A 24,111-nucleotide genomic window follows, 5' to 3' on the forward strand; every position below is an offset into this window, starting at 1 on the left:
GACTCCAGGAATATTTTCAGCAATTTCTCCATGAGTATCCAGGGATTCCTCCAAGGATTCCTGCAATAAAATATCTACAGGCATTCCCTTAGAAATTTCCCAAGGAGTTTCTGCAGGAATGTATCCAGTGGAATCTATGACATTTGGTCGGATGACATTTGGTCGGATGACATTTGGTCGAATGACGTTTGGTCGAATGACATTTCGTCGAAAGTACATTTGGTCGAATAGGCATTTCGTCGAATGAACATTTGGTCCATTTGGATTTCTCCAGGGATTTTTCAAGTGATTTATTCTGGTATTCCTGCAGAAATTCCTCTAGAAAATCTTCCAGAGACTTCTCCAATAATTCCTCCAGGAAAATCTCTACAAGGATTCTCGCTGAGATATCTTTAAGGCTTCCTCCAGAAGTTGCAGTAGGACGATCTCTTCAAAGCTTACTCAATATATTCCTCTAGTGATTTGTACAGATTTTTTTCCGGGAATTCCTCCGCGAATACATACAAAGATATCCCCAAGTAATCCTCTCGAGATTCGTCCAAGATTTATTCCGGAGATTTCTTCCGGGACTCCTCCACAGATCACTCCAAGGATTCCACCTGAAATTCCTCCAGGGATTCCATCAGGAATTTGTCCAGGTGTTCTACAACTCACGAATTCCTCAGGAATTTCCTCAAAAAAGTCTGCCAGAGTTACAACCAGGAAAATCGCGAAATTATCCTAAGACTCAACAAAAATTCCTCCAGTGAAATCTTTACATAAATTTCTTTTGGTAAATCTCTTCAGTGATTCCTTCCGAAATTTCTCCTGGGATGTCACCAGAAAAATCTCTACAGGGGTTTTCCAGGGATTTCTCTGTGGATTTCACCAAGTAAATCTCCATAGTGATTCTTCCTGGGATGCCTTCAAGAATTCTCCAGAGATGCCTTCAGAGTCCTTCAGCAATTAACCGAGAAAATCCTTAAGAGATTCATACAAGAGTTTGTCCAGCGACTCCTCCAGGGATTTCTATAGGAAAGTCTGTAAAGGGATACCAGCAGAGATTTCTCTAGCTTTTTTTCAGGAATTTTTTCAAGCATTGCTCGAGAAAAATCTCTCTAGAGTTTGCTCTAGAAATTCTTCTAGGGATGAGCTGTTAGAATCGACTCATATCGACTCATGGAACCATAGTGAAATCAAAATTTCATGGTTACTATGATGGCCCCTTCAAACGGCTTTCCAAGGCGTTTGTTTCCAATACTCGATATTTCTATGAGTCGATGGTCCCTTCAGATATCAACTCATGGAGGTTTGACTGTATGATTTTTCAACAAACTATGAAAAGTTCGTCACTGTGAGTGTCGACATAAACTCTGAATCATAAATTATTTATATCTAATTTTTTTTTTCACAACACCTTTTTCCTTTTACCTTTATTTTTGTAATGAAAAAAAAAAACTTTGAATGGTTCGATACTGCGAGTGTAGACTTGCGAAAGATTCACCTTATTCAACAAACTTTGAAAGGTTCGTCACGTCAAGTGTCGGCATATTTTTTCTCTACATAGATATTGTTCATATCAAATGAAAATATTATTTTTACATATAAGCATGTTCATATCTCACCAATAATTATTTATCATGGTCTAATCGCTTATCAAAGTGAATCCTGTGACCCAACGATCCTCCCTATTAACAAACATCCCTCCCAGTAACCTTTGTGGAGATGCAGAGGCAAACACGGTCTCCAAATAGCAAAGGTTACACACTAACATTCCTTCCCCTATCCCACCTGACTGCAAACGCGTGGCCGGCGCCGTTATTGACCATGTATAAATAGAGGCACTGAAGAAGATTATGGCCAATCCCAGCCGATCTTCTAGTTGATTCTTTGTGCATTTTCACTGACTTCGGTCAATCACGGAATAGCAACCATTGATATGTGTAGTCAGTCTAAGCTCAGCTAAGCTAAATCTAGGGATGCTCAAAACTCAATACCAACATGTATAATGTGTCAGAAAATTCAGATTTCTATCTCTTTTCTCTACAAAGTTACAGCTCCTTTACCGTACCGATTGGTCAAAAATGAATCCATTGTACAAGTAAGATTAAAGAAGAAAAAAGTTGATCTCACATGAGAATATGATATTGTTTGAATAAACACCTTGTGTACCTCAAGAATAGTAACATTGGAATTTAGAAAGCGTAATAACAATTTGGTTTCAAAAAGATGTAATTCTATAAAACATAAAATTTTGGCAACTATTTTGCTAAAAAGCTTTAAATTAAGGTACCGCGGGGCAAGTGGGTAAATGGGGTAAGTGAAAATAATGTGTATATTTTACTGAATATGTGTATTAACGTTTCAAAATCATGCGTAAACCGTTGAAGCCATTCAGAACATTACGGTAGGTAAGAGATTCCTGAGATTTTTCAACCATTATTGCATAATAGAGCAAAAGATTGTTAACCTGTTAACTGGTACTCCGTAACAAGATGGCGGCGTGCAATCTTATTTTAATATTTTCAGTAGAAAAAAGTTGCGGAAAAAAATATTCTGTACCACTTTTAAGTTGTCCCCTCTGACAGTTTTAAACTGCAATAAAAAAAGTTTTAAAATTAATTTGACATAGACCTAAAAATAACTAATTTGAAACACCGTCAATTTTCCAATCACGTGGGGCAAGTGAAAAGTTTGTCATTAGAGATTGAATATGTGTTTTCTCTCTAGGTAGCTATAAGTACACAAGGTTCGCAATTATCATAGAATAACAGAACGTGCTTATAATTCAAGAAACACTATACTAATAGCGTTGAAAGCTATTATCATGGCCCAATCATGGAACTTCTCTAAAAATAAGGTTGCCAAATATTACGATATTAATATGTTTACTTCGGACAGCCGATCAAAAGGAAGACGTTGATTGGAAAGTTCCAATATAAGACAACGCACGGAAATCTCGTGGAATGTCTATGCAAAGCTAGCTCAAAACATAAAAATGGGGTATAGGTGTATCCACACAAAAAAGTTTTTAAATACTTTATTGAAGTATTCCGTTTAATTTCTTTTGAAGAGTTATCCGACGTCATATCCGACTTTCTTAAAAACAAATAACGAGCGGTGGAAAATCTACAGAGCAGAAATGCAATTGCTGTCCCATGATGTAAAAATAAAAATTGGGAATATTGCAGTTATAATGTTGTCGAATCATTTCAACAAACATAACTAAACAGAAGAAAATTCAAGTAATAAGAATAAAATTTTCTTTGTATACATGTTTCTTATGTTATTGTTCATTGAGACGCCTTAACAAATGTTAAAGGTAATAGAAATCGTGAATGTAACTGTTAGTTTTTGGATTTATTGTTCAAAACGATAAACTTTTCACTTGCCCCACCTGTGGGGCAAGTGAAAAGTAAGGAAACTATTTTCAAAAACTTTTTCTGTACTTTTTTCTTCAATTTTACATAAAAATCAATTTCAGTATACTGCTTATATTTGGTGGGAGTCAAGCTAAAAAATATACACGACCTCATATGTTTTAATTTAAGGTCTCTAGAATTTGAAGAATCCCAACTATGCAAAATCCATTACCCACCTGCCCCACGGTACCTTAAATGAAAATTTGGCGGGCAATCTATTTATAGATTCCTAGCATTCCGAAAGCGAATTTGGAATAAAATTCTAATATCCATGAAATTTCTATGCTTTCCCAGCTTATCAAAAGATTGTACTTTTCGTTTTTCGTAGAAATTACATTGCTGTTAATTGATTGCTTGTCAAATATTTACTTGTCCGAAGAAATCCACGATAACTCATTATTAGGTACCCAAATAATTCGGGCAACCTAGAACATAAAAAATTCTTACCATCAAAACCATATTACTTCAAACAAATGCAATCAAAACAAAACTCACATGTGTCAACATCTCGGTACTTTTTTTTAATACATTAACCCCTCGTTGGGTCACTGCACCTGTGTCATCTCACCGAAGCGATAGACGTCGGACATGTTCATTCACAAACGAAATGGCCAACGGTCGATTGGCGTCATTTCTCCGTCATCAAACGACAATGCCAATTTGACGCCTAATGTTGTCTGTTGCTATACTTTCGCCGAGGAGTAATCGGGCTGTGCCAGGCCAGCAAGTGACTTCTGGCAGATTGCACAGCAAAATTATCAGCTGTTCGCAGATAATGCTAAACTAGCGTGAGTGTGTAATAGGTATATTTATACAGCTTGAACAGGCACAGTCTAGAGCAGTGGTTTTCACCTAACTGATTGAGCTGTTCGATTTTTTACAATTTTATACAATATTTTACAATATTGTCAACATTTAAAGATTGTTATAATAATAAAAACAACTTAAAAACGCAAAAAAGTATACCTTGACGAACTTTCTGTAGCTTTTGTACTTCAGATTACAAGACTGATGCTTCCTTTCTTTTAATGCCTTGACAATAAACATTTTATTTGTCGAAAATGTTACTTCAAAAGAAGAAAGTGAGTGTTCTCGTGAACATAAAAAATATATGGGGGTTTGAGGGAATGTTGATTCCTTTGCACCGAGCAATTCTCGCTGAAACCAGACCGTCATCGGCACCCATCGTTAGAATTCCAATTTCATGGCACTGATCGCTAGTATATGCTAAAACTAAAGGGTGGTCCGATCTCAGCGAAGCGATTCGTCGAGAGCCCAATTCTTTTTTACTGACATCTTCTCGAACGTTACCAAGATTCGGCAAACATTTACCGGAATTTCGGTAAAAGCTTTACCGATATTCGGCAAATTATTAATCAATTAATCATAGATCAGCATGCGGCCCGCGGGCTGCAGTTTGATGACCGCTGATGTAGAACAAACCACAAGTCTGTTTCGTGTTCAGTTACGTACTACAACTACTACGTATGCAGTCAAGCGTTAGTTCTCTGTTACACCGTTACGTGTCCTGATGATCCGTTGATGTAATAACCCATGCAGCACGAGTCAGCGCACGTTAGGTTCACGATAAGGACTACAAAGTACTGTTCTGGCCGATGCATCTCACCGGAAGCATTTGTGTACTTTTGCTGGGCAAATGCAGTGAAACTAAAATCAATCTTATCAGTCGATCCTAACGATCGAATGCGAACAGCATACCACGGTGCGACAATAAGTGTCACAATGGAATCTGAATCTGAAAATGTGCATATAAGCCAAACCAACTTGTTTTATATAATGATATACGATCCGGCTAGTATCTTAGATGGTTGCCTTTATCAAGCAATCGAGTTATTATTGATCAGATTTGTTTCGATACGCATCAAAGGTCGGTTACTGGTTTCATTAGATACTCCTGTAATCGTCATACTGTCGCGAATGAATAATACAAGCATTGTGCTGCTCCGTATCACTTGACATTATGGATCGAAATTTTCATTTAGGAGACATAGGTTTGTTTTGTGATAAATCAACATATTAATGTTTATTTTGAATGAAGATTGTATAATTGACTAAACAATGAAACGATCATGTGTAAATTATGGAAAGAATGCAAATATTGTGTGACTATGTTCAACAACTTTGTTCCGCCGGAGTTATGTTCATTTTAGTGTTCCGAATCACTATTCCAAATCTCTACATCATATCGTATAAGAGATAACTGGTAGTCGTTCGGCCTTTTATTCCCGGGTGTCGACAACCTCAATAAACTGGAAAGTCAGTAATTATCAGTGACCTTCCTTATTTGAACTGGAAAATCAGGGAAAGGTAATATACTTGAAGGGAGAAATGCTAATGCATAGCTTTTGTCAATATCAATCAGGTTTTTTTTATGTGAGTCAGTTAAAATAACTTATTTTAATTCAACTGGACATTTTTTTAGTTGTCTGCAAAGTTATCTCTCGATTCCTGGGGCATAGAGTATCTTCGTACCTGCCACACGATATACACATGGCATAAAATATCAACATACTTGACACACAAAAAACTAAAAAATGCTAACTTTGACAGAGAATGCTCTGGTGGGATTGTTCATAAAAAACTAAGCTGAAAAACAAGCTCTGTCCTAGTAGGGACGAAATGTTAAGAAGAACAGAATAAAGTCTGATGCACACCTTGAGCAAGAGACATACACAGAAAAAAATATTTAATTTTCAATGTGATGTAAACTGAAGTCTAATGTAAAAATAAATCAAATTCGTGTGTTATTACAGCATCATGTAAACTTAAATGAATATACATTTAATTTTCAACTAGAAATGGTTGAATATTACATGATCGTGTAAATTTAAAGTGAATTCGATTGAAAAATAATGGATTAGTCGTTGAAATTTAGGTTTATTTTGATGCTCCAAATATGTGCATGAAAATAAACTTAAATTTACAACATTTTTTTAGCTGTGTACGAGAAAGGTTTCAGATTCATTAAAAAAAAATGACCTCTGAATATCTGCTCTGTGCCACTTATTCCGACCGTCGGGCAATTCTCCTAAGCGCGAAAGCAACCCTGCCGGTATTACCCAGGTAACCAATATTTGAATAAGCCATAAATCAGTCTTCTAATTGCATTCCATATGCTAACTGCCTTAATACATCAGACTGATTACTAAGCTGCCTTAAAATAGCAAAAGGACTGACATTCAAAAGTTTTTGACTGTTAATCAGCATTCCAAATGCTAACATTGAATTAACACTTTTACGTCAGAATGCTCAGTTCGTGGTGGCATAAGGCATATATTTTTTTTAAAGTGGACACCTGGTACATGCTGTATCTTTTAAATTTATTAATGAAATCGAAATCGGCTTTTTGTACACGGTTTTGTCTAATATTGTAAGATATTATGGAAATAAAATTGCCACCAGCATAATTATTTTTATGGGAATAAGCAAAATTGTTAGAACGTTTAATTTTAGAAAAAAAATCGACAAATCTCGCGTACTCTGGGATAATGCCCTAAAAGCCATTGGTAACCACGAGTGTAGCTGATTGTTTCTGAGAAAATGATCCTTTTATCATTATAGGGTTGTTACAAAACGTGTAGATTCACTCAAATCCATAGAAACAAAGAGCTACACACATAGTTACCAATGGCTTTTAAAGCGAGGGGGCTTCAAAGCTACATGATCAGGATTCACCTTGGTAAGTGGTGCGATTCATGTAACCCCTGTTTAAAAAGTTATCTATCAATGCGTCGACATTTTAATCATCGAACTATTCAAAGGTTTGAATCTCGAAATTTTATAAAACATGAATAAGCGCTTATGTCAACACTTAAAGTGACGAACCATTCATAGTTTGTTCAACAAATTCATAAAAAATACATGTTATGATACAAATGTGTTATTACAAGCATGAAACGAGCTCATCAATTGGTAATATATCCTCGACTGAACAGTTATAATCGCAGCGTCAACACGTATAAGCAGGAATATAAAATAACTCCGATGGCGCGCGGATGAAGTGCTAACTGAAAAAAAAACACTCCGAGCGCGAGAAAAATGAATCGGACAGCTTGGGCCTTCGCAAAGCACTAAGCAAGCGAACGAAGCCAGCGAAAAAAACACTCCGAGCGGGTGAAAATGAATTGGACTGCTTGGGCCTTCGCAAAGCACTCGGCTGGTACCATTTTACTCAAATTCCGAACAGACTCATATTCCGAACACTCGGTTTTGTATGGCGATTTAGTGGAAATATTTTGCTGAAATATGTCACCAAATTATCAGAAAATGGCAGTCATTTGCAACTCAAACTTAACGTTTTCAAACCTATTTTATACATCGGGAGTTATTATGATTCTCTAGTTCAAGGTCAGTAAAACTAGCTTAAAAAATATACTTGCGAAAATATTCATTTGAATTCGTTTTATTCATGCTGTTCGGAATTTGAATCAAGCTGTTCGAAATATGAGACAGAATCAACACAGTGTTCGGCATTTGAATCAAAATTTTATTCCAAACTTTTACGTAAAAACAACACTAAACAAGTTTAAACAAACAATTTGACCGGCACGCCCAGCAGCTAACAGTTAGACTTAGCGAATAAATCAAAATTTACATGAATATCAGCTAATTTATGCATATCGGATGCATCTGAAGGCACCGTTGGCCTTAAGTGTTCGGAATATGAGTCAAAACGGTACTTCAATAGAATACAGTCAAACCTCCATGAGTCGATATCTGAAGGGACCATTGACTCATAGAAATATCGAGAAGTGGAAACAAATGCCTTGGAAAGCTGTTTGAGGGGACCATCATAGTAACCTTGAAATTTTGTTTTTAGTATGGTTCCATGAGTCGATATCGAGTCATGGAACATCGACTCATGGAGGTTTCACTGTAATAAGTAAAAAGTCTAAAAAAGTATGTTGTAGCAATAGTTTTTACAGTAGTGTGCAGAGCTACTTGGACACTTCCATGATTCTCTTTCTTGTGGCTTTTTTTTCTCGGCCGAATTTTCTGAAACTTTGCAATAAGAAGCACTTCAATAGCTCAGTAGCTCAAAAAATACCACTGTCGAAGTGAATTATTAACATTTTCACAAACATTTTCCAAAGATATCTATGGAGATTTAAATTGCCCAACTGGTTTAGACACCTCTCAAATGCCTTTTGAGAGTTCAATTATTGATTTGACTATTCCAATTATCATTTTCACGAGCTGTCCACAATTCGAATCAAAGCGTCCGGAATATGAGGCAAAAATGAGGACACGTCCGAAATAACAATCATGAAAAGGCCACAAATTGCAATTTATTTGAAATTATGTAAGTAACGTAAGCATAATCTTCTATCATCATTCGAAAGTTAAGTGTTTTCGAAACTAGATAACGCTGAGGATACATGCAGAGTGATTTGTTTTAAGTGCTCATTGATGCGTTATATTGCACTCAGGCCTTAAGTGTCCGTAATAGGAATGAAAACCTTAAACTTAATATGAAGTCACTGAACCTATAGCCGTATTCGTGCAATTTCATTCAAATTTTATCTCATACAAAAGGTTTAGGCATATAGATTAAGGTGGATTAAGTAGTCAAAAAACCTAATAAATCATAGTTAAAATTTTATTTCAACATTAATAAAACGAGCACTTTATGACAAGCTGTAACATTTCTGAGATCAGCAAACAGGTCAGCAAACTCAAATTTGATAGAGACACATAATTAGACCTTCCTTAACATAATGGGGCTTTCCTTAGTCGAGTGGTCAGAGTCCGCGGCTACAAGGCAAAGCTATGCTGCAGGTGTCTGGGTTCGATTCCCGGTCGGTCCAGGATCTTTTCATAATGGAAATTTTCTTGACTTCACTGGGCATAGAGTATCATCGTACCTGCCACACGATATACGAATGCGAAAATAGCAATTTTGGTTAACAGCCCCAGTAAGGACGTAATGCCAAGAAGAAGAAAAACATAATTAGACACGCGTAAAGATTGTTCTTTGTTCCGCTGTGTAATCGAATACAATTCGAAACTTACAAAAGGCTGCCCAGAATTCCAATTGGAGTCCCAGATTTCGAAGGTATCCAGAATTGAATCCCAGATCTCACAGGAAACCTACTGAAAATATACAAGAATACTGTCACTGTTAGAAGATACTCTGAACAATATTTTTTTCCATTGTTACATTAAGTTCTTCTTTTTTCTGGCGTTACATCTTAACTGGGTGTGCTTCTTAACTTAGTGTTTCAGAAAAAAAGTTAACAATACCCGAATTGAACCCGAGTTGGTCAATTGAAACGTTTCTCTCAGTTCATTTTAAGCTTGCATAATATTTTTATAGACAATAGTGCTCAAACAGGCGGCACGCAACAAACGATTGAAACTGTCCCTGATCGTGAACTTGTGCCAAGTTTTAGCATCACGAAACACGCCTGCCTTGTGATAGGTCATCAACATCTCTGCCGTAGCATCAGTCGTGGTGTTGATGTGCATACGAATACCTGGTAGCCGAAACAAGTTTGGCGATTCAATTTCAAACTACCTATAGTGTTCGTATTTGTTGCGTTATTGATATGTAGCCTATCACGGTAGTCTTTCCGTGGAGCTCTGATTCTAGCTAGGATACTCTGAATTATTTATGAGTTTTCATTGCTTATAAATCATATCGAAAAATTTATTCATGACTTTTTTGTCCGGTTTTATCTATCATATAATTCTTTAACATATATCTGTTGAAAGACATCGTTCATAAAGCACTCCAATTTTTTGTCAATAGGTATGATAAAGAGCATGACAGCCTTGACCGTTGAATCGCTAATCATTTAAGCTCAAAGCCTAGCTGATATCGCTATTATACCACCACAATCCATTGTTCGCTTCAACTGGTCGAGGTTTAATGGAACGAAATTATACATAGCAATCTGTATAGCCGACTGAACTAAGACCAACAATCCATCCTAGTGAAAATAAAAGTTAGCGGTCATTTATGCCAACATGTGTGGACTGGGTTTATTTTGACTACTTATGTGTTTTATTCGGATTTTCGTTTTCATTAGTGCGTTGTTTCTTTCAAGCTTTTTAAAAAGATATTTTTGCTGCAACATTGCTTCTTAGTCATAGAATCCATATTATCCAGTTTCCAAAATAACCCACTAATGTCGTTTTCGTTTTTTGGAACTGGGTCGGTGATCAACACATAAACAAACAAACGTCAAGCAAATTGTAGTTCGGTCAAACCTGAATCGTGTTGGGGTTGAAACTGTGATTCAGAACGGGTTGCGCCAGTTCCAACCTAGGTTCAAAAACGAATTCGACATAAGTATTTATCTTGCATCTACTACCCATAACATGTGAGCACACTATCACCACATAGTATGTGGCTTGACTGTTCATGTAGGCAATAGCATTGACAGTGACATCAATGTAAACAAGTTTTTGTGCAATTGCTCTTTATTTTGGTGTCTCCATGATGACGGCGACGACGCTGGTGTGTTTAGTCGTCCGGTTAGTCTGGCAAAAAAAACCTTTTTTAACGAAACGTTACTGTAGTTTGCTCTATGCTCTTTTTTTTCTTTGTGCCCTATCGTACGTGTGGTTGGAGCAGTTTTTTGTTTGTTTATTTAAACTGCACTTGAATGGGAAGTATAGCAGATCTGTCGAGTCGACGTCGAAGGGTAGTGTTAGACTGATAGTAGTTCACTATAACGAGATTGTAGCGAACTAACTATTGTACGATCAGTTTCTCATTACTCATATCGAAACACTTTAAAACAAGCGATGTATGTACCAGCTGTAGGTCATGTCAAAGATACAAAGAAGACCAGATGTCTGATAAAATGGTGTGCATTGGAATAGGTATATTTTTTCATAAAAAAAAAGGATCAACCTTTTTTTTATCAAATTTTAGCACCGTAGCGCAGATAAACCACATTTACGTGGTGCGTTGAGGTAAATTGTACCAAACCGAACCCATCCTTCAACCTAGAGTTATTACTCTGGTAGTTAAGGGTTTGCAGCATTTAGCCCCTTTATCGGTAACAATTTGTGAAGTTGATGTTTAACTGCTTAACATTGTTTTGTGAGAAAATGAAAACGCAATTCAGTACTATACCATTTAATTCCACTAGAGTTTTCATCATATGAAAGATATGCGTATTTCGACCTCAATTGTAAGGCCGTCTTCAGTGTCGTGTACTAAACTCGACTTAGTCGAGTGCTTTTAGAGCGGTTCAAATTAAGGTTCAAGAATCCATCATTCAATCATCAGCAATCATCAAAAAATAAAAACCAGTTTTTTCGTTCAAATTGCAATTAATCCTTATGAAAATCTATCATCGCATTTCAGATAGCAAGTGCAATGCAATGATAGATTTTCTTGAACATTGCTTTGATTTTGAGCAAAAAAACTGGTTTTGAAAATGTATTTAACGATGATGGTTATTTTCCTCTTAAAAATCCTTGGAAATTGAATTTCGAATATCATGTTTACAATATTTATGATGGAAATAAAATTCTGATCAATTCTTAGCTATTATCGGACCATGTAGGTTTAAATGGAAATTAAAATGAACAAATCTAGAAAAAAATTCTAAACATGATAACACTTTTGTGTGAGTATTTTTTACCAAGAAGAAGAAGAAACTACCTAGAATCCAACTATTATAAGGTACCGTGGGGTAAGTGGATACAGAAAAATCAAAAGTCAACTTCATTGTTAATTTCAGCTAACGTGAATAATGTTATTCTAACTTTTTCCTGTGGATAACAAATGAGGAACTAATATACTTCAAATCATTATTTGTTTCAATTTTTCTGATTGCTATGTATTGAGTATGAAGGACTTGAAAATTTACGCCAAATGATCCACTTACTCCACCATGGTGGATCACCTATAAAAAAAAACTCTATTCTCAATACAAATGTGATGTAATCATTTATAGTAAAAATGATATTACTGCCATTCTTGTTATAAGTGCTATGCTATACATTTTGATGGCTTTGAAATTAAAAAAATCTTTATTTTGTTAAAATATTATGATAAATATTTGTACATTAGTTTATTCTCATTCGAACAAAAACAAACACTGTAACCAGAATATTTTGGAGAAAATTCATCCATTTTATACACCTGAGTTATACGGAAGGATTGAGGATTATTCCTAACGATGTTTTTGATAGACATTCGTAGTTGAAAAATATTAATTACATTTACTTTCATTTAACATACTGAAATCTTTTTATTTTATTGGCATGTTGTTATATATGCTAATATTTTTATCGTCTGTCCAAATCAATCAATATGATCAAATAACGTACGATAGTATGCTTTCAGTTGGATAATTTGTATATTTTGCTTCTTTGCATTTCAGCATAGATAAACCACGAAAAAAAATGTTTGAATTATTCAATTTTAATTTTTTTTTATACTAGAAAGACTGACAACACTTTTAGGTGGATTAATTAAAATTTTCTCAGGTCAATTTGGAAAATTCAAGCTAGGAATGAAAAATGTAAAAGGAAAACAACGCTTGATGACATTAAAACTTATTAAAATCCGCGTAAGTAGTCTGCCAATATTTGATAACAATACTTGATCCACTTACCCCATCCCATTAAAAAGTGCGAATAAGTATACCATGACCAATATATCTGTATTTATTTACAAAAAATACATTTTTTTATTGTGATTTAGGGGAATTAGGGGCATAATGGACACGTTAAGCAAATGTTCGTTTAAAGACCATATAATGGCAATGTTTTTAATTTACCCCGGCTAGTTTTCAAGTTTGATGTTAGTACGACGTGCTACATTCGTTCATGGTGATAAAAATCATATCATATGTCAGAGAAGCGAGATAGAAAATTAAGCCGAAATCAAGGCTGGTAAAAAGGTATCGGGGCGAAATGAACACATGCATGAAATTTAATGATTCCAATATATTTAATGCCTGTCAATCGCTCCTATATCTAAAAGAGCTCTCCCTCAATCATAATAGCTAAAAAGAACCTTTCTGGGTTCGTTACTTTGCTCAAAAATTAGATTATTCAACGGCCTTGCTTATATGCCAATTTGAAACTGAAAAAAACTTTAAGTCAATTTTTGAAGGAAAATTGGAGCAAAAAATAAAATTTTATACCGTCAAACATTTCAAATGCAATACAGATTTCATGCAGTGTATGATCTTTTGAATAAGTATGCATATTCTCAGATATTGAGGGGGTGTCCATTTCGCCCCGTATGTTCATTATGCCCCTAATCCCCCTATACAATTAGAACTGGAATGTTCACCATATGTTGAAAAAACTAATGGTATTCGTTTTTAGGCAGAGATACAATGATCTTTTTGTCGACAGAAAACAACTTTAAAATGAATGGATTTTTGAAGTCAACAAGTTTGCTTGTGTTAGTGCACGTGTAGTATCAGTTTTGCAGTAGTATCAGTATGTACGTGAGAATATAACCTAAAATGAAGCAAAGGTGTGAAAACATTCGAAATATTCAAGTATTTATGCTTATTACGGACAAGTGATCCACTTACCCCACTGTTACCCTTCCCCCACGGTACCTTACTGCTCCAAAAGCACAAATTATACGGAAGAGGTCTCAAATTGCAGTGTGGTTTCTATTTTAGTATTTGTAATTTAGGTTGATTGGTTTACTTTGGTTTATTGCTTTGAAAACGTGGGTAGTGGTACAATTTGATCATTGTGGCTATTTAGGATTCTGAGACGTTTCACATTAATGGCGTATTTCATTCAGGTCACTAAGCGCTTTGTCAGATTTGTTTACCGAACAGCCTCCATAGAGCTTAAGACTGTCGGTAAAAGTGAAGAATTGTTTGGGTGGCAGAGAACTAATGTAACTAATGTCAAACGGAGTAACATATAACAGTCGCGAAACTTCCACTAATTCGACATATAATCGAAATGACGTTTTCTGTATCATAGAATAAAATTAATTATACCGGTCATTGACCTTAGGTACAGAACCGAAAATTTTGGCGTAGATTTGAATAAATAGTTACTCGAAACACAAACGGTAGAAATACGGCATCCTAGGTACAGGGACCGGCGAAAAAAAAGATTATTTGCCGTTTTTCATACAAAATGGCCAAGTTTCAAAACTTTGATCTTGACTCCTAGAGCTCCGATTGATCTGAAATTTCTACCGCCACTAGGAAATAATTTAACTAAATTTGTGCAGTAAAGAACTCACACCATTTTGATCACACACTTTGAAGGTATTGCAAATGTCTTGTATTGAAAAAAATGTCAGAACTTTGAAAATGTTTTGATATATTTTGAATACTATGAATTTTACAGAACATTTTTGTTTTACTTATGTAATTGTTTCTCTTGTCAAATCAAACATTTTTGCCGAAGGGTATATTGTTCTAAATCCTTTTGGTTCAAAAATAGCTCGGATTGAAAAATTTAAGATTTTTTGGAGCATTTGCGATAACTTTAAAGTGGGTGATCAAAATGATGTGAATTTTTCACTGCACAAATTTCAAGTTATTTCCTAGTTGCGGTAAAAATTCAGCCCAGTCGGTGCTCTAGGAGCCTACATAAAAGTTTTGTACATTTCAAGTTTTGTTTGTTGCAGTATCTTCTCTATAGGTTGGGGAAACTTTAAATCGAAAACATTTTTGTTTTTTTATTCACTTTTTCTCACATAACTTAGATCTCGCCCTAAATGCTCTAAATGGTAACAGAATGTGAAGCTTTAACAATGATACGATGAAGAGAAGACACTTCTCAATTTCCCAGAGGGTGATAATTTTTTACTTAGTCCATCTCAAAAATGACGTACTACAAACTCGGTTACCTATAGCTTTTAGGGCGAGATCATAAGTTATACGAGATTAGTTTGATTTTCTTTATACGAACTTTAAGCTCGTGTAGCCCCTCAGGGGGCCTAGATAGCCGTAGCGGTAAACGCGCAGCTATTCAGCAAGACCAAGCTGAGGGTCGGGGGTTCGAATCCCACCGGTCGAGGATCTTTTCGTAAAGGAAATTTTCTCGACTTCCCAGGGCATAGAGTATCTTCGTACCTGCCTCACGATATACACATGCAAAAATGGTCATTTGGCACAGAAAGCTCTCAGTTAATAACTGTGGAAGTGCTCATAAGAACACTAAGCTGAGAAGCAGGCTCTGTCCCAGTTGGGACGTATTGTCAGAAAGAAGAAGAAGCCCCTCTTAAAGTTGACGGATTATGTTCAAATTTTCTCGTCACTAGAAGCAGAAGCCCGAAAAACTAGTTTTGGGATTATAGCTTAAGATTATTGCAGTTTGAACATTATGGGTCATCCAAATGAAAATGCTTCATGGACAGATCTAAAACTACAGATCATGTATCAAGAATCAGGATTCATCGGTGGGTAAGGTTGCTCTAATCAAGAAATGGTCCAAAACAGAACTGTCCTTTTTTTTTGTTTTTTTTACAAGGGGGAAATCTGCAAATAGATCCCATGAGAAGGTAACTCTGGGAATGCAGGGATGACCACCAACGACGACCCGCTTAAACTAACCCATGCACTGTACTCAAGTGGTGTGTAGTGCATCGACATGACCCTTTGCCTCAGATCCTTATCTCCCCGGAACCACCTTACGGTATTTCTTCGGGTAGGGTCCAGTGCATATAGCATAATACATGTAGTAGAAGCAGCCTGAATAAAGGAAATCTTAGGATAATAACTGGCCTGATGATCGGTCACTGCCCAAGTAGGTATCAAAAAAAAAAGATAGGGAAAATACAATCCTCTGAGTATCGTTTTTGCAAAGCTGAAAACGAAACTGCTGAGCATTTACTCTACAACTGCGGTGCATTGCTTGATCAAAGAATGTTAGCATTTGGAAAAGGGTTATTAGAGCCCTTGAAAATTTGGCAAGGTAGTCCTAATAGGGTAATAGACTTTATAAAACGAGTTGTGCCCAGTTGGGACAGTGTGACACATCAACCAATGTCTATCACATCTCAATTGTGAAAGGATATTTGATGAGCACCAAATAAAATATGGGTCATACCACAATATTCCTAAATAATGGAAGCAGTGGTTAAAAGCCTCTACAGATGAGGAAAAAAATCGAACACGACATGCTCCGCTGTTTCCTCCACACCAGCACAATTGGGGCACGCAGGAGATTCTGAGTGCCCGAACCTATGCAGGTACTGTCTATAGCAACCATGTCTTGACACTGCGTCAGGTGGAACTTCACTTCCCCATGGCTTCTTCCATACCAATCTGACACATTTGGTATTAGCCGATGAGTCCATCTTTCCTTAGTGGAATTATCCCTTTCCTGCTGCCAACTTCTGAGCGTTTCCTCTTTACACGTGTCGTAGACTCCTCTGGTACCTCTTTGGTTGAAGCATTGTACGTCTTCCTTGTTGATGAGCCCGATGGGCGTCATCCCGGCTGTGATGCACACGGTCTCTTTATATACCGTCCGATATGCACTTGCTACTCTTAAGTACATTATCCTGTACGTGCTTTCCAACTGCTTTAGGTTTCTGCTCGTTCTAAGCGCTTTTGACCAGATTGGTCCTCTATACCTTAGTATGGACAGCGCCACGGTTGCCAGTAGCTTTTGTTTGCTGGCAATTACAGCAGAGCTGTTAGACATCATCCTCGAAAGCGCCGCTATAGCCGTAGATGCCCTTTTACATGCATATTCAACGTGGCTAGCGAAGCTCAGCTTGTCATCAATCATTACTCCAAGATGCCTAAGGGATTGCTTGGACTCTATGGTGCAATCACCTACCGAGTCTTGTGACGGGCCAGTCCTAGTTTCTTAGACTTCATCCATTCATCAGCTATGGAAGTAGAGTGCGCTGCTGTCAACTCTACTTCCTCCATCGATCCACCATACACCACTACCACCACAGTGATATCGTCGGCGAAGCCAACAATCTTAAAACCCGTCGGAAGGGGCAGCCTCCGTACGTCATCGTACATCGCATTCCATAACAGCGGGCCCAGGATAGAACAACTCCCGCGGTAATTCGAACGCTTTTCTGTCCTTCCTCTGTGTCATACAGTAGAATCCTACCATCAAAATAGCTTTCTAGAAGCTTACACAACTGCACCGGTACCTTGAGGCGGTGAAGCGCGTGGGCTATCGCTTCCCAGCTTGCGCTATTGAAACCATTCTTCACAGCCAGAGTGACAACCGCGCAGTAAAGGATGCCGCTCCTTTTATGCTCGATTGCCATCTCAGCTGTCTGAACGTCCGACTGGATAGCTTCCAGAGTTACCGCCTTGAAATTGATCAAAAGGTGATGCGTAGGAACCTAGTATTGACGACATTTTTGAAGGATTTGACGTACAGTAAAGCTGGTTCGTTGTCGATCGGCCGTCAACGAAGCCGACTTGATAACTTCCCACGGACTTGTTTACTACAGGTGACAAATCACAGAGATAACACAATGTAGGCCGCATTTAGAAGTTTCAACAATCTATCTTATCGCCTTTCCTATAGATATGACATATTAGCCCTTCCTTCCACCCCGCTGGCAATCATCCTTACCAGCAATTTTATTGTTCTTGAGCTGGTGAATGGCATCCTTAACCTCTCACAAAGTAGGGGCTGGTTGGTTTCCATCGTCCACATTACTGACGAAGACATGTCCTCCGTTGTCTTAGCCCTCGTTTCCAGAGGTCTCAGCACCATTCAGGTGTTCATCGAAGTGCTGTTTCCACCTTTTGTTAACGTTCACGTTCGTCTATCAAAATCATCCATATCCCTGCTCTTCTCGGCTTGTGGCACGAAGCCATTGCGGAATGCGTTGAGTTTCTGATGGAATCGCCGCGTTTCCTAAGACCGGCACAGCTTTTCCATCTTATCGCACTCCGCCTCCTCCAGGCGGCGTTTTTTTCATCAGAAAGAAGCAGGTCCGTTGTTGCCGTTTCCGTCTATAACGTTCATAACGATTCACGTTTTGTCGGGCCCCTTGCTGCATTTTTCCCCTAAAGAATATGCCTATAGTCTTATAATAGTCTTATAATATTATAATAGTCTTATAATATTATAATAGTCTTATAATATTATAGCCTATAATCTTCGTCGAACCAATCTTGTTATCGATTCCACCCTACATCAAGCTCATTCTTTTCCGGCAATGCAACCTTGAGGTGCTGCGCGTATACAAATGCTACATACGGTTGTTTTGGCCACTCTAGGTCATACCGAGGCGGCCGTCGGTACCTACCGAAAATTGTTGATGCCGGATAGTTTTGGGCGCAGTTGACTATTTTGTATGCTACATATGGCCGTTTTGGCCCACATTCCCTCAATCTAATATTTCGGTTCAAATTTTCTTTCATTTTTCCAGATTTCTGCGCTACCAGCAAGACTGCGGTCAGGATATCAACGACCGCTTCATTCAGATATTTCGGGATACGGAAAAGACGCCGCTCCGAAATATCCGCCTGCGAAATAGCACAATCACCAATGAGGGCATGCGAATACTGCTGCGGCACAAGCTCAACTCGCTCTCGATGTGGTACTGCAATAAAATTACGACGGCCTCATGGAACATCCTGACCGAAAACTGCAGGCAGTTGCGTTCGCTTGAACTGGGTCGTTTTGTTGACATGCTGAAGCACAGCGAACCGAACGAGAAAACGCCGATCGACTTCCAGCTGGTTCTACCCCAGCTGCAACAGCTGATTCTCAATGGGGTCGTGCTGCAACCGTCGATCCATTTCGGGTAAGTATCATCAATTAACCTAGATTGCGTGTGTACGATAAGTGTGATATTCATGTGTTCATTTTTCCCAACAAAGGCACCTCTCGGAGTTGACGTACCTAGACCTGACGGCATGTATATTTGCGGAATTCAGTCTGAAGGCGCTGATTGATCTGCCGAAGCTGAAAGCGCTGATTTTGTTCAACGTTTGGCCCTTGGATCACGAGTTTCCAACGATATGCAAGCTGAAAAACCTGGAAACTTTGGATCTGTCCGTCTCGAGGGCAAATGTAGATGGAAATTATCTCACTCCAAATAAGGTAGAATTCACTTTCCATTTCAATAAACTCTGCATTTGAAGTTTCATCGCCCAAATTGATTTCAGTTGCTGGCAAACTTAGTCGAGAGCCTTCCCCGCTTACGACATCTGGACATTTCCGGTACCAATCTAGCGGGCGATGGAGTAGCGATGAAGACGAACAACACCGCTAGTAGTTCGGATATTCCTGGCTTGGTGAGTCGAGCCGATCGTCCTCTGGAGTTCCTCGGTCTGTACTACACGGCACATTCGGCTTGCAAGTGGCACGATATTCCCGCTTTGAAGGTAACTTAACGATTTCTAATACACGGAGCCTCCATTTACATAAAAAGTCGGGGATAGGTAAATGGAATTCTCGCCGTCGAATTTCCATAGATTGATACTAAGTGACTAAAAACGAAACTTCTTGGACAAAGCTTGTGTTAAGCTCTGTCTACAATATGTTTATTTGGCTTGGTGCTCTAGGTCAGTTGTTAACTCCGTGGGAATCATACCTTATATCTACTAGCGAAACCAGTGATATCTAGAGGGTTTATGAACAAAACCTATACACCCGATTCTGTTTTTGCACGGGGGATGCGTACCGTGCAAAAAAAGTTTTCAGTTCAAAATTTCAAAAACCGTGCAAAAAAAGTAACACCATTTCTCGACGTTTCATGCAAAAATAAGGTTTTGGTGGAAAAAAATGTATGGAAACTTTTTTTGCACGGCCGTGTAAAAAAAATCCGTGCAAAAACAGAATCGGGTGTAAGTGGCGATCCATTAATTACGTAAGACAATTTTGGCGGTTTTTAGACACCCCCTCCCCCCCTAGTAAGATTTTTTGTATGAAAACTAAAAATAATTTGTATGGCGCGTAAGAAATCTCAAACCCCCCCTCCCCCCATAAACCCTAACTTAATTAATGGACATTGGACAACCCCTAATCATATACTGAGACATCATATACAGGGGAAGGTGGAGGGAGAGTTCTTCACCGGGTTTTGTTTCCAGGACAAAATTTGCGAAAAAATCAGTAGATTTTTAATTTTTATGCTGGTTTGTGATCTATTTTGGAGGCAATCAAATTGAACAACTAGTAACGAGATTCTGGAATTTGTATCTTCATGTTGGGAATATGACGTTTTACGGGATTTTTATAAGATTTCGTTGTTTCTAAATAGCATGGTGAACGATAAATTATTAACAGATTTTTATAACGTAATATACATCGTGAAACTATTCAATTGTGTAACTTATTGTGGCATTTGAACGAAAAAAGTATTTAGTTTTACACACGAAATCCAGTTTGGTTGAAATGTATACTTATTGGGGCAAGTGTGCCACCTATTTGGTAAACAAAAATTATTGGTGTGAAATTTATAAAAATTAAAACATCATCAACAAAATCATAATAATAAACTAAAATGAGGCACCAGTAGTAGTTTTTAAAGTAAAGTAGGGGAATAACTGACATTTTTGCCCCCCCCCCTAAACATTTTTTTCTCAAAATATTCAATAATAACATGTTTTTGGCTTATTAACTAACGTTTTACATATCTACATCAATATTTTACCGTTATTTAGTGCTGGTCTAGTTTAATATTGTACATATTCGCCATAACATAAGGGTAATACATATATTGTATTGAATGGGGACAAAAATAACCATTTTACTTATTCGAATTAAGTAATAGAGAGTTACGCACGTTTCGAACCTTGTTATAAAGCCCCCCCTTGTTACGGTAAACATAAAATATTTTTTTGAATTATCGATTAGCGTCTGCTTTGTAAGTAATATTGATAGGAAATAAAGAAAATTTCATTACAAGTAGAACTACATGCGATGTTCATTCGGTGGCCGTCTTGCCCCATATGGGTGGCACACTTGCCCCATAATGTCGAAAAATATGTTATTTTGGATGATATTTGAGAAGCTCCAAAACTAATACTTTTTGAAATTATTTTTTTTTGAATGGCACAGTGGTTATGAAAAGATGTGAAACTAGCCTCATGAGGCTAAATTGGTGGATTTTATAAGCTTTAGGCAAAGTTAGAGAACAATTTGCTTAAGGTGGCACACTTGCCCCAAATTCCGCTACAATGTATGAAGCATATTAGCGAGATTGTTGCTCAGTTCCACAAACTCCTTGTTACGCTAGCGTTTGCTCGTATTCAGGAGAGAAAGTCTTCTGGAATCGACCGCGTTTGTAGTTCCTGACCATTTCTTTGCCAGCTCGAAGGTTTTTATGCGGTCTTGAAATGTGCTCTTGGGCACAGTCAACTCTCCCTTACTCGATACTCCGTATCTCAATATCGAGTTAGAGAACCATAGTAAAATTTGCTGTTCATAGCTACCTCGATAGTCTCTTGTACCACATTTGCACTGGTTTAGTGTTCTGTAACTCGATATCTCCCTAACTCGATGGTTCCTTCATTATCGAGTTATGGAGAGATGACTGTACATCATATCTTGTGGCTGCTTCTCGTACGCTTGTATTTTGCCTTAAGGCCGCACGGGACGTCACCATAATCACCCTATCCATTTGAATAAGCAAATCCCAAGAACCACTCCATATATCGACGTGAAAAATGTATCACTATGATTCTATATATGTAGTGCACAACCCAATAAATTTTCTGCTCCATCGGTTCACTAAAACTCGAGATTTGCTTCCACAAAGTTTTAATGATGATTGTTAGAATGAGACAAAAGATAGAGAAAATAAAACGGTCTCCCGTGTCACCTTAAAAGCATCATGTTTACAGCACATTTTAAGGCCTTCAAGGACCGAAAGTTTCGTTGTTTATGCCCCATTTTTGTTGTTGTTCATTTATTGTATCCTACATTTACGAAAAAAGCGAATAATGAATTAGATCTCAGCTGTTAGGTTAACATTTCCACTGATTGGTCATGGTTTTACAAAAGAATTGCTTTTCTTTAGAATTCTACATTTTCTTATAAATTTTGCATTGTGATTGATGTCCCTGTCCTTTGGTTCAGAAAGGGGTATGGGCGCGTTCTGCCAACTCGGTCGAAGCAGATTTCTTGTGTGAACAAGTTACAACATGGACGTTCTAAAGTGCCAGAATGAAGTGTTGTGCTTGTGGGGAGCACTTGAAGATGGGATGGAAGGTCATTACTTCGCGTTCGTGCTTTACTCCTGCTTATCTTAAAAGTTATATACAATAACCGACCCTAAGTTTAACTATCGAAATTAACAGTTGCAAATACAATAATCGTTCTGAGTTCACTAACATGTCGTCGCGTTAATTTTATCATAATGATCTTTTATCTACATCCGTCGAACCATTCTGAATGGCCGTTGTGAGAATATCACCAAGAATTTCTCACATGCATTAAAGCTGAATTGTCCTACGTTGAAACATTGAGGTTTTCGCTCTTTTGGATTCATTTTTTGTTGTTCGTCCTCAGTATTTTTGAGATGTCCTGAATGCCGCACATGACGTACAGTGATCATTGCCATGGAGTTTCTCGTAAGCTGCATGGGGATTGTTATCATGGGAATCCAAAGAGCGAATTTTCTATGATTTCATTGTAGGCCAATACAGCAATAAAGCATGTAACAATCACTAACTTTTCTTCTCTCTTTATCCTTGTTTTCATATCTAACCCGCCATTACAACGAGGAAAAATCCATTGGAGAGGAAAGACATGGCGGCGTATTGGCCGAGAAAAGTTAAGTATCATGTTTTTGTAAATATTCTGATTGCAAGGTGAATCAGATTAACTAAATTTTAAACTAATAACAAACTTGTTCCACAGAGCTATTTACAAAACACCACCCAAAATCCCTCCTTTCCCATATCCTTAGGCAAAACACTTCACTACCGCTATATGTATGACTGATTCATGTTCTTTTGACCTTGCATCATTCATACGTGTATTGGAAGTCAAGAGTAGAAGCAAAACTTAAAGAACCTTCTGGTCAAAGATGTTGCGTTGCCTACTTCCCAAACTCCAAAACCCCCCGGTGTATTATGGACGGTGTGAGTTTTCAAACTTATGCTGGAGACTTGGCCCCTGACCCCCTTGTACATCAATAAAATAAAATAAAATAAAATAAAATAAAATTTTGCATTGTGATTGATGCAAAATTTACTGAAGTCAACGTACGGAGACAATTCAGCTTAAATTATAAGAAACAATTGTGGCTATATTTGTATGAAATTTTCTCGTTTCACATTTTTTCAATAGATCGAATCAGGGTGAAATTTTTGACAACTACTGTCTGTTTACTTTTGGACATGAAAACGTCATAGTTTGTATACACTGCAAAAATGTGTTTTAGCATAATCCTGGAATACTAAAATCTTGATATCATTACTCGTTTTTGAAAAAAACGTCCGGCCATAGAGAACTTTCCTCTAACACCCCTGAAAAATATGTTATGTATTTCAAACATAAGAATTTCCGTTTGTTTTAATTTTAAGCACTTGACAAGACTAATAAAAATGCAGGGACTAACTTGTTGCTTTTTAATAAATCAAAGGTGAGGTAGTTAAGAACTGTCGCATCCATGAGAGAGTTTTCAAGATTATGATTGATTCGGATTACAAACTATCGATAAAAAGTTACGTTTTCCACCCAAAGACTTCAGAATTGATTCTCGGCGTCCTTGGGAGAGTTTTTAAGATTATGATTGAGTCGAATTTCCGACTATCGAAAGAATGTTATTTTTTTTGGCAAGGCATCGTTT

At 37.4% G+C, this 24,111-nt stretch overlaps 1 protein-coding gene across 3 annotated transcripts in view; it reads left to right on the forward strand.

The window, feature by feature from the left end:
• LOC5574358 (protein zer-1 homolog) overlaps positions 1-24,111 on the forward strand; it is a 57,566-nt gene that overhangs the window by 13,698 nt on the left and 19,757 nt on the right. For all 3 annotated transcript variants that reach the window (XM_021842321.1, XM_021842323.1, XM_021842322.1), the window contains exons 3-5: positions 18,736-19,113; positions 19,190-19,412; positions 19,478-19,696. In XM_021842321.1, the coding sequence (XP_021698013.1) occupies positions 18,736-19,113; positions 19,190-19,412; positions 19,478-19,696 (820 nt within the window). The remainder of the gene's footprint in view (positions 1-18,735; positions 19,114-19,189; positions 19,413-19,477; positions 19,697-24,111) is intronic.

The sequence above is a fragment of the Aedes aegypti genome, chromosome 2 (assembly GCF_002204515.2).
Source record: "Aedes aegypti strain LVP_AGWG chromosome 2, AaegL5.0 Primary Assembly, whole genome shotgun sequence".
In the NCBI taxonomy this organism is placed as follows: domain Eukaryota; kingdom Metazoa; phylum Arthropoda; class Insecta; order Diptera; family Culicidae; genus Aedes; species Aedes aegypti.